Below are 17803 nucleotides of genomic sequence, written 5' to 3' on the forward strand. Positions count from 1 at the left end.
GTCTCATATGCAAATACAAAAAAAAAAAAAAAAGGCTTCAGACAGTATTTCCTTAATTACTCTAATGATTAAGAATCATTTTAGATAAAGAAGAACAACATCAGAAACAGAGCTTAAAGATGAACTTGCCTTATATAAAGGCTTTGGAAGGAGCATGTCAATGGCTAGTAGATTAAAAAAAATAACTCTAATGAGGGTGGGAGCATTGTCTTCCTGAATAAGGGTACATGCTAAGTAATTAATTCTTGCTATGGAAGCCAATTTCCCAAATGAGACCCAATAAAACCCTGCGGTTAAATATCTCATGTGGAAGGGTGATCAGCAATCAAAGTTAGTGACAATGTTATCTTTTAAAGTTTAGCCAGAATGGGTTCCGATTTTAACTTAAGCTTTAATTCTTCCTTAAGCTCTGATTCCTCAGTTTTGTACATTTTAAAGAACTTTTCCTCAGGAAAGGATAAAATACTCCCCTTAAGATTCACCATTTGTCTTGGAAAATTCAAGGTGCACCTGGCACAATTCCGATAGGGTCAGTCAGGATGCATCGGAATGTACCAGCCCAAATTCTCTTAGCATTCACTCTGTAATGACTAGGTCTGATTACCTTAGGGACACCTGCCTTATTTGCATGCTTGCTCAGCATGGGTGAACTAACCCTAGGAACTGTCTGGAAGGAAAGCAACAATCTGGGCATTGTCACAAGTAAGAACAGAACTGGGGCTAACGGGGACCAGACCTGTAAGCCATCCATCCAGCTGGAGGAGGTGTGGGTGCTAAATGCAGGTGACCCATTGCAGGGCTCTTAGCTGTCTAAGAGGAGGCTGGGCTTTTGGGGAGATGCTAACTTAGGATCCTTGAGGTGGGATCCTGTGTCCCTCTTTATCAGTCCAGACTGCCCTCAGACTGTCACCAGTCTTGAAAAGCAGCAAAAATAGACTTTAAATGGCAGAGGCATCAGGAGGAAAAACATGTGCCACTTGCAGAGACTTTCATCTGCTGCCACTGTTTCTGTTAAAGTTCAGCACCAGAGATGGCAGCGGAATGGACCCTGTGCTTGAGGGAGAAGGCTCAGGGCCTCAAGGTCCAGTTATACCTATCAGGAAATACAGCCTCTGAAGATACAACCCAGGTGAGGGAGAACCAAACACAGGTTCACCTGAGATATCCCATGCAACTGGGAAAAAGGACTCTGGAATGTGGGTCAGCTAGCAGGTCCCATGTGCTCTGTCCCTGCTGCCTTGGCCTTACCTTACCCCTTCTCCCATTCTCAAGCTCAAAGGAGAGAAATGCATCTGCTGTAGCCTGCTTTTTAAGGTCCTCATTCTCTATCACTTCTGTTCTTTGATGAGTACTGGGAAATTTGGAAGGTAAAATAAACTTGGTATATATTAATATTACCAACTGCTTTCTGAAATATAAAATATTTCTTAAGAAAATGGGCTGATTTGTAATTATAGGTGTTTTATCTTAGGAAGAGTGTTTACTTTAAAACTTTTAATTAAATATTGCTTCAATCAGAAGTGAAACTTGCAATGCATTTCCCAAACTTAAAGAATTCAACCTTAGATTGCAGGCAATCAACCCAGTCAGGACTTGACTCCTACACACACATATGTATGCACATGTTCATGTAGACACACGTGTACTTTTTAACAAGAAACAGGCCCATTTTCAACTGTATTGTCAACACTCTTAATGTAAGACTCTTGCTTTTTAGGCTTAACTTCAGGGTTAATCATAAAGCAATTGGCTTATTTGCCCCAAGCATAAACATGTGTTACTCCCATGAGAACAAGAACATTATTTCATGCTTAGAAAGCAGGCATAAGTATCAGTATTCAAAACAGCCTAAGCGAAAATTGAGGCTTGGACAAATGTCAGGCTAAGCCTGTGGTCTATTTCACTGTTAGAAAGAACTTTAGATGGGTAAAAGTTAACCACTGGGGCTAAGCATTCCTGCACTCGCATTCCTTCTTCCAGCAGTCTCAGGACTCAGAATTCACACCAAATATGAGGGATGGGATGAGTACGTCCTAGATTGCCCTTTTCCCTCTAACACATCAAAGTGGGAGCTGGAACCAATTCAAACCACGTATGAATCTGGTTTATAATTGTTTTGGTAGTTTTAAAAAATCTGGGTTCAGTACTAGTTTGGACTGGTTCATTGGATAGAAAAAGCACCAAGGGGGACTTTGGCAGACCTGGGTTCTGGACCTGGCACCCTCTTGCTTCCTCTACCAGCTCTGACAGTGTCCGTGAGTGATGCAAGGCATGACTGCGGGTGAGCTCTGAAGCCAGGCTGTCTGCCAGGCGGCTGAGAGCAGGTGTGGTGGGGGACAGAATATGACCACAGTCGTTATTCCAGTGAGACCAATTCAGGTCACGGTCCAGGGTCAGCACAGTTGGCTCTTCCTATTAATCCTGAACTGGTCCATGCCTGTCTAAAGTCTCCAGTGCTCCCTGTGGGCGTGGCTGCCCTTGCTGGACACACTTGTTCTTGAGCCCAGGAGGTCAAAAGACCATCTTCTCTCCCTGGGCCTGATAAAGACTTTTGTCCAAGAAGTCTCACAATTTCCATTTCGCCAAATATCCCGGATGGCAGGATGAAACCAAGCCTTATTCACTCCTGGCTGAAAAAAAGATAAGCCCTTAGTTGTTCGTTTATTTATTTTTCTCCAAATAAGTACTTTCCTCCCATCAAGTTTTCATTTGGCTAAGAAAGGAAGTATCTTTCTCTTAAGCTCTTTGACTTAGGAGCTCTTAAACTCCTCTAAATCTTGTGAAGAGTTTATTTTAGTTGCCTGATTTCATTTTGGTCTGGCAGACTTGCTAAAGCCTGATTTTCTGTCCAGTTTGTCTTTCCATCCATGTCCAAAATCCAAAATGCCCAGGAGAGTAGTTAACTCAATTCCCAGTGGCTGGGGAAGACTGTAAACAGCAGTCTTTGCTACTGATACTAGCCAGAGCTAGACAGTCACAGATTGCTGAATTTTTGTACATCTAGTGTTTAGGACACTTTAAAATCCTGGTACCTTCATCCTCCAAGGTGACTTCACTTTTGCACTTATTAGAAACCTAACTGTTCTCTTTGCAAGCTGGTATTTGAAAACTGGTATGAGTATGCACTCAGAATGCTGTTCCCAAGACCAGCACAGCTATTGTAAAAATCATATACATATATGAGAGATGATAGCGAGATCACATGGTACAGTCATGAGCCAACAAAACAAGGGCTCTGCTGTCATTATTTAATGCAATCTTCATCAGCAGCACTATTTTATGAATGGAGAAATTAAGTGACTTGCCCAAGCCCCATTACCAGTGAGGTGAGGCTTCATGTTCCTTCTAGCTGGCTCCACCCCTGTGCTTTTTCCCATTCCACCTGGATGCCTCCTCACTAGATAAGCCCTTCAGCACATTCCCCTGTAAGCAGGGCACTGTCTGGTGCCTGTGCTGGCAAATCTGCAGCTATGGGATTTGGCATCCTGAGTGCTCTCTCTGCCTTGCCCCACCCCTGGCTGTTCAGTATGCCAGAAGCCAACCAACAGTGTGTCATCAGTTACCAGGGGAAAGGAAGGTGCTTTCTGGGTCTAGGACAATGTTTCTCAAGAGTGGTCTAGGGACACCACCTAAGAATGAGGTGATTTTTTTAAAGCCTGAGAACCCTTGCATGTGGAAGAGTGTTCTGAAAGGGTCCACCCATGAGCACCTGTGGCTTTACGGTCATTTTCAGGAATGGGAATGCTTCTGACATGGACAGAGCATTCATAGGTGTCTCTTCCACAGAGGGCACAGAAGCGGCCTTGGATGCTGCTCGGCCGATCTGATCACCTCCTCCTGAAAGCTGAAGTCGTCTATGAACCCAGTCTCCAACAAAGCTGTGCCTCTTGAAGAAAATGAATAAATAATGTTGCTGAACCAGTTCCCAAACTAGAAGTGCCCATTTGTGAGCTACGTGATGCTTCCTGGCTGACAGCTAGCTGGAGTTCTATGGTCACAACCCAGGGACAGGAGACCTTGGGGAGGTCAGGACAGCTGGAAGTGTGAAATGAATGCAGCCCTGCATAGCTGTCAAAGATCAAGCTGTCTGCGGCGGCCGACTGACCATGCACACACACACTCGGCAGCACCCGGCTAGGCATTACCTACTTCACCACCGATGTAGAAGTCAGTGTTTGTCGGGTGAACGACAGCATCACTGTCGATCGAGGCAATGTCAGCCTGTACAACTTGCAACTATAACAGGTAAACAAATGTATATCAACTGTGTTGGACCGAGACCCACGCACAGGCACATTTACTAACGCCCCAATGGCAGGGCTGGCCTACCTGGTCGATTCCAACAAATGAGCCAAAGGGGCAATCAGTCCACGCAGTGTGCGCACATGTGGATGGGGGTGAGGAGAGGAGGAGGAATATCAAATGTGACATGTTTAAATTAAACATTTGAATGACAAGTCCAAAGAAAGAGAAACATACACATGAGATCATTTCCAAAGGTTAAAAGAAATAACAAAACAACGAATGCCCCATTTCACTTCGCAAAAGCCTATAAAACTGGCACCCCATTGAGAAGACTACTAAAACATGGCATCTGTTTTTAAAAAATGTGGACCATCAGGCCAACCAAAACAACAAGTTTCTCCATTTTGTCCACAACAGTCAACTTGCAGGCTTTGGCTTTTATTCTCATGACATTCATCTTGTCTACCTTCAAGGGCTGTCTCATACCTGGACGTGTAGGGGACTGCCTTTGCTTTCCCCCTCAACATGTGGAAACACTCTCCTGGGTCTACCTCTTATTCTACCCAGTCCTGCTTTAATATATTTTACATTTAAGATGTACTTTGGTTACGATCCTTGCTTTTTCTAGCTTGTGCCCCTTTTCTTTAAAGGCATTATTGATATAAGATGCTTGGAGAACAAGCTTGAGATGGGGCTTTCTTGAGTCCCGTTGCCATGTCTTCAGCCACAGTCTACACTCGAGTCAGTGCTGGCATGGGGGGCAGAGGGGCTGGGCTCTAGAATGGGTATCTCTCCCAGTAAGGAAGTCTGCCATTTTACAGAAGCAGCTGAACCTGAGAGCTAAAGGCACTCAAAACACACCTAGGTTAGCAGTGGGGGTGAGATTGCCTTTGTGGGCCTCTATGAGCTGTCTCTGTTGGCCAGGCTCTGTACCAGAGAGGACAGGAGCCTTCATGGTGTCCTAAGCTGGCAGTTCTTTGCATGCAAAGTTGAAGCTACAGAAATGGGATACTTGAGAGGTACCTCTCAGCTTGCCCTGAGCCAGTCACCCTCCTGAACAGGGTAGACACCTGGCTCTGGGGTAGGGTTTTCCTCTGTAGGAACTGGTTCAGAAGAGGAACTGCCTTTCTCTTTGATCTTGTGCTCTGAGTAACTCTTGGACTTATTCATGAAACTCATGAATTTGTGAAGTAACTCACTCTGTCATATACTACTTCTATAAAAAGTTGAAGTAGTGACCATAGGTGGTAAATTTGGGGAAAACCATTTTGCTTGCAGATTAAGCATAGCTTAATGGTACACTGATGCAGCTTAATGGTCTCCCTTTTCAAGTGCTTTCAAGCTTTAAGTGTTTCATTTCTAATTAAGGCTTAAATGGAGAAACTATCATTTTGTAGTTACCTGAGTTTTTTCAGTTCTAAAAAAAAAACCAAACACATTTAAAAAAATTCCCCCCAAGTAACCAGCAGTCAGTTTGATCATTATGGAAGAGAATTTAGATGACTATATATTTGCATCTTGAGGGGAAAGGAGCCAATCACACTTAATGGAACATATCAGACCTTTTCCATTTGGAATGACTTCGAGTAAGCAGACATTCGATTTCTACCTCAGATGTCAATCTTGGATTTGGGAAATTTGGCTTGATCATTCTGAAGTTTGAGAAGATGAAGAGCCTAAATTCTGGGTTCCATAACTTTTCATCTGACAGCTGGCGGTGCCGAACCCCGTCCCCAATTACCTAGGTCATCTTTAAGGTCAATGTCAGCATTGGTAGGATTGATTATGGCCTCCACCTCAAAGCCGGCTAAATTACTGATTTCACTGTGAATAAGGTTCAGCTGAAAAGAAAAGCATGAGGTGGGAAATAACAGGACAGCCGGGAAGTCACAGAGAAGTGAGCCTTGGGACACAGATGAAGGGTAATGGACACTCAAAGAGCAGTGGGCACAAAAGGGGGAGGGTGTCGCTGGCTAAAACGAATCCATTGCAGTGTAAGACTCAAAAGCTGCTCAGGATGCTGAAAGAAAGCAAGCTACAGTGATGTGTTCAAAACCTGTTGGGTAATGCTTGATGCAAAAGGGAAGCATAAGTCGCACTGGACCCATGGATCAGATCAACTTCCCTTTAAAGGAAATTGTGATCTGGGGGCCAAAGTAAGGCAGCTGTCAGCACCCAGAATCGGAGTGTTCCTCGCTGGGGGTGGGAGTGGGGTATTTATGACTTCAGTCCTCTTCTTTGAGTCATAAGATGGTGCAAAAGTCCCATGTAGTTTGGGTGAACCCCGAGTAGCTCTGCCACTGTCTTCCAAGTGGCTACGATCCATAAGGTTGATCCTGTCACTGTGTGACTACTGGCTGGCTGGTTCCCCTGCCCTACTTGGGGGTGGCAAGGAGCTAAAATGGTCTGTTGCTTAAACTCTTTTCCCCTTGTTGATGAGGTTACTCTGAGGCCCAGGAGATGACTTATTGAACATTTTCCCTGAGTGAGTTTTAGGTCTACCCAGCCAACTGGCTCTTTTTGTAGAGCCAGTGAAAGTCCTCCCTCCTCATTCTCCTTTTATTCTGTTGCCATTGCACCCCTAGGCATCTGCAGAGGAGGAATCCTAAGTTCCAGACTCTGCTGTCGGAGGGCGAGGGGAATGAACTGGCCTCGCTCTGCTTTCCAGAGTCCCACTATCCATCCCCACTCCTACTTTTTAGATACAAGTGCCTGCAGGTGAGCGCTGGTTCTCTTGCTCTTTTAATGAAGAGTGACACAAATTCTTAACAGCTGCAGCAAAGAGAAATGTCAAAGCAGCCCTGAGAGGAACTGGTGTCCAAGACACACTGTGATCCAGGCTGAAGTGTGGCCTGTGGCTACAGGGCCCAGCAGGATGAGGGCCTTTGTCCAGGCACTCACTCTGAGGAGAGGGCCATGTGCAGACACTTGGCAGGAAGGCTCCGGGCAACTGTGCTCTAAGTCACTGAATTTCTAGAGCCAAACGTTTAAGCCAAACAAAAAATCTGATGCCCTATAAGCAATGGAAATATAAACCCACATTTCTGATTCTCAGAAGCAGTTGATACAGTCTCAAAAAAGGGACCTGCTTAGACTAAAAGTCATCCTTTGTGAGAAACAGCTGTGGCAATAAATTTGGTCCTGTGATCAGGAGAGGACTCTGTCTGGGCCAGGCCACAGGATGGCAGGCCTCAAAGAAGAGGAACAAATTTTCTGTCCTTAGACTTCCTCGGTCATTTTTCCTAGCACTACAGGGTGACTTCAGGGCCACCCACGTCCCAGAAGCTGAAAGGAAGCCTATGGGGGTGACATCCCTCAGCAAGGCTCTGAGAAGTAGGCGACCCTAGTATCAGAACAGAGCACAGAAAGGAGGCAAGTTTCAGGGCAAGGGCTAGGGTGGTAACTGCTCAGAGAGAAGCAGTCAAGGTGGGCACAGACTGAGGGTTTCAGGTAAGGCAGAGTGAATGGAGAGGATGTAGAACAAGGTGAAGGATTTACTATGGTACTATTTAAGTATTGCATTTAAGCAAATCCTGCTTTAAAAAAACTCAAATTAAGCCAAGGCTCCTTGCCCTCTACCCACCCTCCCCCCCCCCAAAAAAAAAAAAATCCCTACACTATATAAAGAGACAGGAGGTTGGTGAGGGAGGTATGGCATGAAGAAAAAAGAAATACTTCACTCAGTGTGGTGGTGGGTGAGTGTACTTTTAAGATATGTATCAGATTCCTTTTTTGTTTGCTTAAAAAACACATATGTTCAAATCCTTAAAATTCATACCATTTTCCCCCTAATCATATCAATCCACCACTGGAAAGTCAGCTATCTTCATGGGGCTCCAACTCAACTAGCTGGGAAAGCCCCCAATAGCCTGCTTCTGGTTCTGTATTGGGGAGCACCACTACCTCTGTTTCAGGGAATGGGATTCTCTGGGCAAGTTGTGGAGTTTTGTGGCTCTGCTGAAGCAAGGGAGCAGGTGCAAACGGAACTCAAGTTCCTTGGAGAATTCCCAGCTCACTCTGGGCTCATGTGCCTCTGCTGTGACAAAAGGCTGCTCTGGTCTTGGAAGCACAGACTACTACGCCTCAGGGAGTGACCACTCCTCATCGTGGAGAATCTCCAGCCAACCAAGTGGTGTTTCACTTCCTCACGCACATCCTGAGGATGAGGCTAGAGCCATGATTTTCCAGCGATGCTCTGCCCTGCTCCAGGACTCGGCGGAAGTCCTCAAGGTATGGGGGCTGAGCCCCAAAGCAATTTTGCCACTTTTAAATTCACACAAATATGTATTTAAAATTCCACTGGACTAGAAAGCATGTGCTTTGGGGAAGGTCAAATGTGTGGGGGTGGGCGGGAGGGTTGGAGAGTAGAGAAGACTGTCAAATTGATTAAGGTACTTGGGTTGTTGGGTTTTGTTTTGTTTTAAGATTTATTTATTTCTCTCCCCTCCCCCCCCCCCGTCTGTTCTCTGTGTCTATTTGCTGTGTCGTCTTCTTTGTCTGCTTCTGTTGTTGTCAGCGGCATGAGAATCTGTGTTTCTTTTTGTTGCATCATCTTGCTGTGTCAGCTCTCTGTGTGTGCGGTGCCATTCTTGGGCAGGCTGCACTTTCTTTTGCACTCAGCGGCCCTCCTTACAGGGCGCACTCCTTGCGCGTGGGGCTCCCCTACACGGGGGACACCCCTGCATGGCACGACACTCCTTGTGCGCACCAGCATCGTGCATGGGCCAGCTCCACACGGGTCAAGGAGGCCTGGGGTTTGAACCTTGGACCTCCCATGTGGTAGACGGACCAAGTCCACTTCCCAGATTAAGGTAATTTGAAAGACAGTATGGGTAATCACCTTGGGCAGGCAGACCAGTGGGCAGAAGCCAATGGTGATCATGAACAAGGACTGTACTCCCCTGGACAGAAGCAAGCCCGTGGACAGAGGGTGCAAGTGGTCGTGTATGTGCATGTCTGAAAAGGGGCTCACAGCCCAGCAGGTCACAAGTGGATAGGCACGGTAGGAGAAATATAGATGCCCAATCAGAGGAGGGCTCCCACCACCCAAGTCAAAACCAAATGGCCTCTCAGACAAAGGGGCCCATGGCTGCACAGCAGCAGTATTTATGGGTTGAGAAATTAGATTTCTGGGAAACTGAAAATGCCCAACATTAGGCTGATTTGGGGGGAGGGAGGAGAGTCATTAATAATTCCACAATCTGAACAAGGTGATTACTCCTTTATCCCATCAGTGGGAAAGATGGAAAACTAAGTTTTAAACCACAGCCCAAGGAATTTAAAGTGGCTGTGAAGATCACTGGCTACTGGAGAGAGTGACAAAGGGAACTGCCAGCTACGAGCAGGAGGGGGTCCTACTTGGCTGTCTGAACTGGGAGAAAGGGACCCTCAAGGTGTCTTCCACCCTGGGTATGATTATCCTATTCAGAGCTGGCTTGGCTGTAGCCAGCCTCTGAAGGCTACAGTACCAAAGTCGTCCTAACAATGGTGACAAGCCACATTGATCCTTATTCTATACTCGTGGTGTGAGCTCATTAGAGTATACACTCCTTGAAGGCAGGGACTGTATCGGCTCCTACCCCCTCAGTGTCATACAATGCCTAAGTTGGGGCTGTAATTCCTGTAGGCATATCGATAAAGCTGGAACTTGATGTCCACATCCTTGGTTATAACTCAGAGATGAAATTAACACCTTCCCTTAAAACAGGGCTAATGGAAAGGTCAGAGCTCAGGTTCTGGGTCCTTGGCCTTGTTTGTACCTGAAGTGGCTCAGAGTCAAACTGGTCTCACCTGGAAGGGAGGCTGGTGCCCACCATTTAAGGCAGGCCGCAAGGTGGTTTGCTGCTGCTGGTAGGGAAGGAGCCAGTGGCTTGGGACCACTGGATAGACATCTAGGCTGCTTTGGTATAACCCCTTTGGCTATTAAATGTACAATCCATACATTTTTTTAAAAAAATAACATGACAAGTTCAATTTTAGAAATTCAGAATGATTGTTGAAGACTAAGTGATATGTTGAGTCTAGCCTGTAATTGTCAAGTTTAGGTGCTCTCTCATTCCCTCAGGTTGCTGAAGACAAAATGGTCTCACTTCCCTGTGCTGGGCACATACAATGCAATTCTGACTGTTTCCAAAGGCCATTTCAACAAAGGAGAATGGAGAGGACAATGTTTTCCATAGTTCTGGATTCCTCATGGAAAACCACGTTTTCCCTGGGGCTCACTCCAGGACCTATGGGCACAGGGGTACCATCCTCAGTCCTGTGCTGCCAGCCCTGCACACGTCCCCAGCCCTGAACCCCTCAGGAGGCCTTGGGCCTGGCAGTGCTGGTGGGTTTCTGGCTAGAAGGTGTCTCACAATTAAGGACACCTGTCTTGTGTGGGCGCTGTGGGAGGCCCTGCAGCTTCATTAGTCTCTCGGCTGTCTCACACACTGTGCATCACACACAGGAGTGCAAAGGACTAGGTGGCCCTTTCTTCCTCCTGCTGCTTCAAGAGCACCCTCTCTCCTCAGGGTGCCTGCAGCACCCTGCCTCACTGTAGTGGCTCCAGGGATGGGGCTGGGGCTGATGTGTCTGGGAGGTATGCAGACTCACTCACACTCTCATTACACTGCCTTCCCAGCTGCTTCAAATAATACTGAGTCTAACAAGGAGATATAAATTATTTACTACCATTTGATACAGTATTTATAGCTATACATGTTGGAATTGTTTTTTGAAAATAAAAGCACTGAATTTTAAAATCTCAGAAAAGAGGCTGCAAATCTTTTGCTTTAAACCACAAAGCAAAACCCTTAGTTGATTCAGATTCACACCACAGTTTTTTTTAAAACAATTCGGCAATGTGTGCGAACGTTGCATAAAATCAGAGAGTAATGAGGGTGATTACTCCTAAGACTTAGGTATGTGAAATACAGCATCATCAACAACAATTAGAGCCCAGGCTCCTAAGCTCTGGCCTGTTTTCTCCTGTGAGTAGCTTAGCAACCAAGCTTTATAGGGATGTAGCCAGCACAATATCACCTTTCTTTACCACTGGCTTGCTTGCAATAGTCAAGCATTCGTTTCATTCTCACAGGTGGAAAAATAAGATTCCTAAAACACAGGGTATTATACAGTCATTCTAATGTGCCATTTTTGAAACATTTACTAAAATCCAAGTAAAAATTAATGTCTGTAATAACATTTTAAAATGTGCTTTGTATAAAAATTTATACATGTCAATTTGATGGCTCTTTTCCCTTTTGCTCCATATGGCACAACTTTTGCCTGGCAGTAATGGCCAATAAAGGGCCATAAAGAATTGCTGCAAAAACTGATCCTCTGAAATATAAACTCTCCTCCATCTCGTGTGCAGCCAAGCCCAGACAAGGCACTGATCCCATCTCTTTCTGAAGAGCAGAGAACAGAAGGGCATTTCTGCTTATACGTGGACATTTGTATAGCTGAGTGCTGCTACTTTGGTGGGATCTGAGTTTATCCATGGAGAAGGTGAGAAGTTCTGGTTTGTGGTGGCCAATAGGAGACAGTGAGATGAATGCAGGAAAGGGAGATGCCAGGGTCAGAGCTGCACAAGGGCAAGAGGGGGGTGGTGGTGGAAAGAAAGAGAGTGGCTCCAGGGATTGAATATTTCTACCTGCTTAACAGGCTTCCAAGTCCTGGATAGTGTCTGCATTAAAGATCTAGAACACACTGAAGCTAGTCCCAAGTAGCTGGGGTTTTTCATGCTTGAGTTCAAACTGAAGCAATTTGGATGACAGGTCACATTAACTTTCAATATTTTACCCAAAGGACATGTGAAAGGCTGGGAAACAAAACCCAGGTGGTTGCCTTCACTGCTGAGTTTAAAATTTTTTAAATGAATAAAAAATTTTTAAACAAAAACTTTCAAAGCCCCTGACCTTAAGATGACAACTAGTGCTGCTTTTTTTTCTTTTGAAAAATGCACACAAAATACAAGATTATGGTTATAAAATGTAAACTATAATGGTTATTTTCTGGAACACAGAGTCCATCACAGAAATTGCATCATGAGAGACTGAGTGCAATTAGTGATAGGAAGAGGGAACAGGATAGAGGGAGAACTTGCAATGATGTGACCAAGAGGACTGTGTCACTGTGATGCAAAAGAAAAATTGACAGTGAGGATTTAAAAATGATGCAGCTTCAGAACCAAGTTGTTATCACATTAAAACGAAACATTTCTATGGAAGATCAAATTCATGTCTTTAATTTTTTATGGTAAGATATAATACTAAGAAAGTTTAATTCCCTTTCTCCACCCCTTTTTTGGGCATTAATAGAGAAATGTTAATCATCATCTCAGGTCTTAAAAGCCTTTGCATCATTTTTATTTTCAATAAAAGTGAACCATCTTTTACAAAACCATGGCGTCCTTGCAAAGTTGCATCACTGGGGCAGCTGAAAATATATTGCCCAAGGTTAAAACAAACAAACAATTGCTTTGAAAATTCATCTGGTGGATCAGTGAAGAAACTCCAGTGCACCCACTCTGCATGCCTACAAACAACCCCATCCCCGAATCAAGGGGTTCTGCCTTCAGTGCCCATCATAAAGAGTATGCCACCTGCTAGATCTTCCCCAGCACAGGGGTTTGACCTCTGGCTGTTTTCCTGGTTGATACTATCTGAAGCCCAGGCTCCTTCCCCAGACTAACCCCAGGGCTCCCTGAACCCCCACAGGAGCCCCCTTCTTTATCACTATCTCCACTTGCCCACCTGTTAAATGGCCCTACAGCTTCTTGGTCTCCTTGCATCCCTCCATGGCCCTCCCAGAGAGGCCTCCCCACGGAGGTGGTCTGCACCCACATGTCCCGGGGCCCCTGGAATGGACTATAGCACCATTTGCCTACCTTCTGGCCGAGGAAGAGGCTCTTGGTGGAGAGGATGGTAAAGCCATCGGCAGGTGTGCCCTCGGTCGTGCTGTCGGCACTGGCTGCCTTGCTGACTTCTCCCTGCTTCTTCTTGCACAAATATAAAAGTTAGTACACCATCCACACAGGCAGAGGCCACACATGACTGGGCTTTGCTAACAGGGAGGTGGCTCACAGAAAACATGGGCCTCTGGACTACAACCAATTCTGATCAGCAATCCTCAAAGTGGGGTCTGTAGACTTATTTCAGGGGCTTGAGAGTTCAATGAAGAAGGTTAAATGGTATTTTCACCACACACAATCTGGGGGAAAAAAATCCCTTAAAGGCAAAACTTTGCTTTTACAGTGATAATTTAGAACAGAAACATTTGCATAAATTCAAGCCAAGTAAATATCTCTTAAAGGGTGTACAAGTCTCTTTCCTTTCTGTATGTCTGTATACAATTGAAGTCTGAGAGAGAGAACGAGAATGGGAGCGAGAAACAGTTAAAGGGTTCTAGGTCATTAGTTCTCAAAATGCAGATCAAGGACCACAACTCTGCCTATTCCAGCAGCTGAGACACTCTTGCCTCCTCTTCATTAAAACCAGTCCTGGAGAGGACACAGCCTCTGAAGGCACCTGGCCTTTCTCACTCTTGTGGTCCAGTATGTCACGGCTGGCTCCCTTTTTGGGCCCACCTATCACCACCTTGTTTATCCTTTTAATAGGACGATGTATATATTCAAAATTCTACTTAAGCAGATTTCTTACAGAATCATCGCCTTATTAGTTATGTAGGGATTTCATCCAGTTCCAGCCACAGTGCTAGACCCATCTTCCCTCAACCATAATAGAATAGCCCGAGAGGTTTACACCCTATCAGGCAGGGACTACTGCCCTAACCAGCAGGAAGTAACTACAGAAGAATAACCATCCACCCCTCTATACCCCCTTAAGAATATAAGGGTGTGAACTCTCTGAGGGGAGAGTTGAGGAAGGTTGGTATAGTGAAAGGGAGAAGGTGGCTGGCCCAGCAGACAACATGGCCAACAGACCACGGTCTGAGATCCCACTTGACCTTGACCTCCCAGCTGGGACCATTTTGGGGGCTGAGGGGAGGCCCCAGGTATTCCAAACAGGCCTCACCACTGACCCCCAGTATTGGTGGGGTAACCAATAACAGCTGGGGCCCCTCCCCTTAGCATTAACAAGGGGAGGAATAATAGCTTAAAAGATGACCACAGAAGCCAAATCCCGTGCTCTCTGCCCAGAGCAACCCACGTCAAATCTCGGTGTGTATTTCTATCCTTCTCTCCCATTTCTCAGCAAGTTCTGTTTTTATCCATTTCCCAGGAAATTCTTTTTACTGGCCTAATAACAAAAAACAAAACAAAACAAAATCAGCCCTGGAGAGGATCCATACTGTGGCTGCTGGTAAGTCCCCAGTGTCTCCCTGGGGATCCCTTCCCCACTGAGGGTACAGATCACAGCATGCTCTCTGGCCTCTTCCGCAGAACCATTCAAACTGAAGTAGATGTACCTTGGGCTTTAAGCTTTAAATAAATCAATTTCCAGATACTCAATTTCCCTATGTATTTTTCCCTAAGACTGATTTACTCTAGGAATGATCTATGCCTATGGGCAATGTACAGGCTGGATCTTTCTTCATCACCCCCTTCTCCCCTCCCACTTCCCTAGAGTACTTTTTGGTATGGTGTGCTGCCTAGGGGCTAGGGCTGCATGGCTTTCCCAGGTTTTTTTGCATATTTCTGTTGAGGATGAATTTATATTAGAAATGGATATTTGGGCTCATTTTGGGACTTTCTGTATTCAGATACATTGTAGAAGCGAGTGGTAGGAACAGTGGCAACTTCTGTTTAAACTGTTCACTTTTCCTCTTCCCCCAGCTATCAAAAAGTACATCAATCCTACTTGAAGGCATAACAGAAATCATCAAAAATGAAATACATTGAGAAAAGACTAAAAAAATGAACAGAGCAACAATGAACTGTGGGACTACTCTAAGCAACCTGCTACGCATGTAACTGGAGTTCCTGAGGGAGAAGGGAGAGCAGGAAAAAAATATCTGAAGAAATAATGGCCAAAGTTTTCCCATATTTGATGAAAACTATAAATCCAAGAGTCCCAATAAACTTCAAGCACAAGAAACATGACAAAAACTACACCACAGCCATCGCAATTGAATTTCTTAAAAACCAGTGGTAAAGAGAAAATCTTAAAAGCAGTCAGAGAAAAAAGACCTTATGCACAGCAGAATAAAGATAAGAACAGCAGCAGATTTTCCCATGCAAACCACAAGACAGTGGAGCAACATCTTGAAAGTACTGAAGGGAAAAATACTGTCAACCTAGAATATTCCGTTTGTAAAAGAGCAGCACAAAGCATCCTTGTGCTGGAATTGTTCTGCATCATTACTGTGGTAGAGGTCACACAATTCTACACATGATAAAATTGCACAGAACTAAATACATGCACTCACACAAATGAGCACATTTAAAGCTAATGAAGTATGAATAAGGCCAGTGGATGGTATCCATTATCAATCCCTCATTCTGACAGTATACATTCAATGGGGGGGAAACCAGGTGAAAGGTATGTAAGATCTCCGCATTACTTTTCTTACAACTGCCTATGAATCCACAGTTATCTCAAAGTAAAAAGTTAAACAAAAGTACATCACTCCTGAGACAGGGTCCCATAGGAGCAAATCAAGAAAAGAAAGGTGAGAAGTATCATAGACAGCTGTGTCTTTCTTTATCTGGACAATAAACTCAGGGCAAGGCCCATGCCCAATCCATCTGTCTCTTAGGATTCAAATTCATTAACATTAACAAACATTTTTACTTACACTGAAAAAATGAGGTCTAATATCCTGTTTGTTTTAACAGTAAGGACTGCTTTGACAATTAAGTTAAATGGTTGACATTTTCCATAAATATTTAAATGAGTTGAAATCTAAGTTCTGATGTTTTGATATAAAAAACAAAGTGTTTTATCAAGAAACACGGTACTAGCAAAGACATTAAAATTACCACTTTTGATTTTTCTAATACTGAGTATCTCAAAGTTAACAAGGTGCCTCTAAGTGAAAGAGAAACAGGTATAATCAATAATAATACGGTAAGTCTTCGTAAAGCCGTTTTTGACATACTTCCCAAGAACCAAGAAAGGGAAAGACTGCATAACAAATCCTTTAAAGTCAGATGCTTCTAATTCTTTGCTTTCAACAAAACTGTAGAAGTACCTAATTGAGTTAACAGCTGATAGATAATTAAAAAACAGAATGATGAATTTTAGTTAATAGTAATGCACCAGTTTTGGTTTCTTAGTTGTGTTGAACACATGCTGGTTATATAAAGTGTTTTTTGTTTTTAAATATATATATACAGATTTTTTTTTAAGATTTATTTTTTCATTATTTCTCTCCCCTTTCCCACATCCCCCAGTTGTCTACTCTCTGTGTCCATTTGCTGTATGTTCTTCTGTGACCCCTTCTATCCTTATCAGCGGCATCGGGAATCTGTGTTTCTTTTTGTTGCATCATCTTGCTGTGACAGCTCTCCGTGTGTGTGGTGCCATTCTTGGGCAGGTTGCACTTTCTTTCGCGCTGGGTGGCTCTCCTTAACGGGGTGCGTTCCTTGAGCGTGGGGCTCCCCTACTTGGGGGACACCCCTGCGTGGCAGAGCACTCCTTGCGTGCACCAGCACTGCGCATGGGCCAGCTCCACATGGGTCAAGGAGGCCCGGGGTTTGAACCACAGACCTCCCATGTGGTAGGCGGATGCCCTATCCATTGGGCCAAGTCCGCTTCCCTATATATATATAAGGTGTTAACTACAGGAAATGGGGTGAGGGATATTCAAGAACTCTGTATGGTCTTTGTCATTTTTCTGTAAATCTAAAACTACTCTAAAAGAAAACATTTACTAAAACAAATTGATGATAGATTGCTTTGTAATTGTTGGCATTAATTTAGGAAGAGTTCAGAAGACTGAATGATGTTGCTATAACAAACCCTTTCCATTTCCATTTACTTGTAAACAAGATTTTCTAGGCACTTACATCTTTAAATACGTAACAATATGATGCCAATCCCTGCCTCACTTTAGCAAATAAATAACATTCATCTTTGGATACAGAAGCTAATTGGAGAAAACCCATCTCCATCCATCCCATTACAAGACGCAGTTCCAATAAAATTTTACTTTTTCCTTAATTATTGATTGGTCTGATCAACAGTACATTATTAATAAATGTGGTAACTATCCAATCCTGTAGAATCCATAACACTTAAGTGTTTTATATAAGAAATATTCTCAAAATAAATTTAAATTCATACACATTATTTGCGTTGCACAGATCAATAAAATACTAGAAGCATAAAAAAAGTATTACATTAGGATAAAATTTGGGGGGGGGGCAAGTGAAAAAAGGAAATAAAGGATCAACAATAAGATGATTAAGTTTGTGTGTTGAGTTGGCCAGATGATGGTGTCCAGTTGTTTGGTGAAATAAGCACTGGCCTGATTGTTACTGCGAGGATATTTCGTGTGCTTAAAGCATCAGTAAGTTGACTGCATCTGTGGCTGATTACATCCACAATCAATTGAGGAGATTGCTTCAATGAGAGAAGTCTCATCCAGTCAGATGAAAGCCTCAAAAGGA

General features: G+C 44.1%; 1 protein-coding gene across 4 annotated transcripts in view; it reads right to left on the bottom strand.

The window, feature by feature from the left end:
• MACROH2A1 (macroH2A.1 histone) overlaps positions 1-17803 on the bottom strand; it is an 82657-nt gene that overhangs the window by 12641 nt on the left and 52213 nt on the right. The window contains exons 5-6 of one of the 4 annotated variants that reach the window (XM_058279087.2): positions 13118-13225; positions 5987-6086 (exon numbers count right to left, since the gene is read on the bottom strand). In XM_058279087.2, coding sequence (XP_058135070.1) covers positions 5987-6086; positions 13118-13225 — 208 coding nt within the window. Of the gene's footprint in view, positions 1-4145; positions 4237-5986; positions 6087-13117; positions 13229-17803 lie in introns of all 4 variants that reach the window. The other 3 variants (XM_058279094.1, XM_058279089.2, XM_058279086.2) reach the window with 3 other exon arrangements.

Source organism: Dasypus novemcinctus, chromosome 2 (genome assembly GCF_030445035.2).
Source record: "Dasypus novemcinctus isolate mDasNov1 chromosome 2, mDasNov1.1.hap2, whole genome shotgun sequence".
Classification (NCBI taxonomy): domain Eukaryota; kingdom Metazoa; phylum Chordata; class Mammalia; order Cingulata; family Dasypodidae; genus Dasypus; species Dasypus novemcinctus.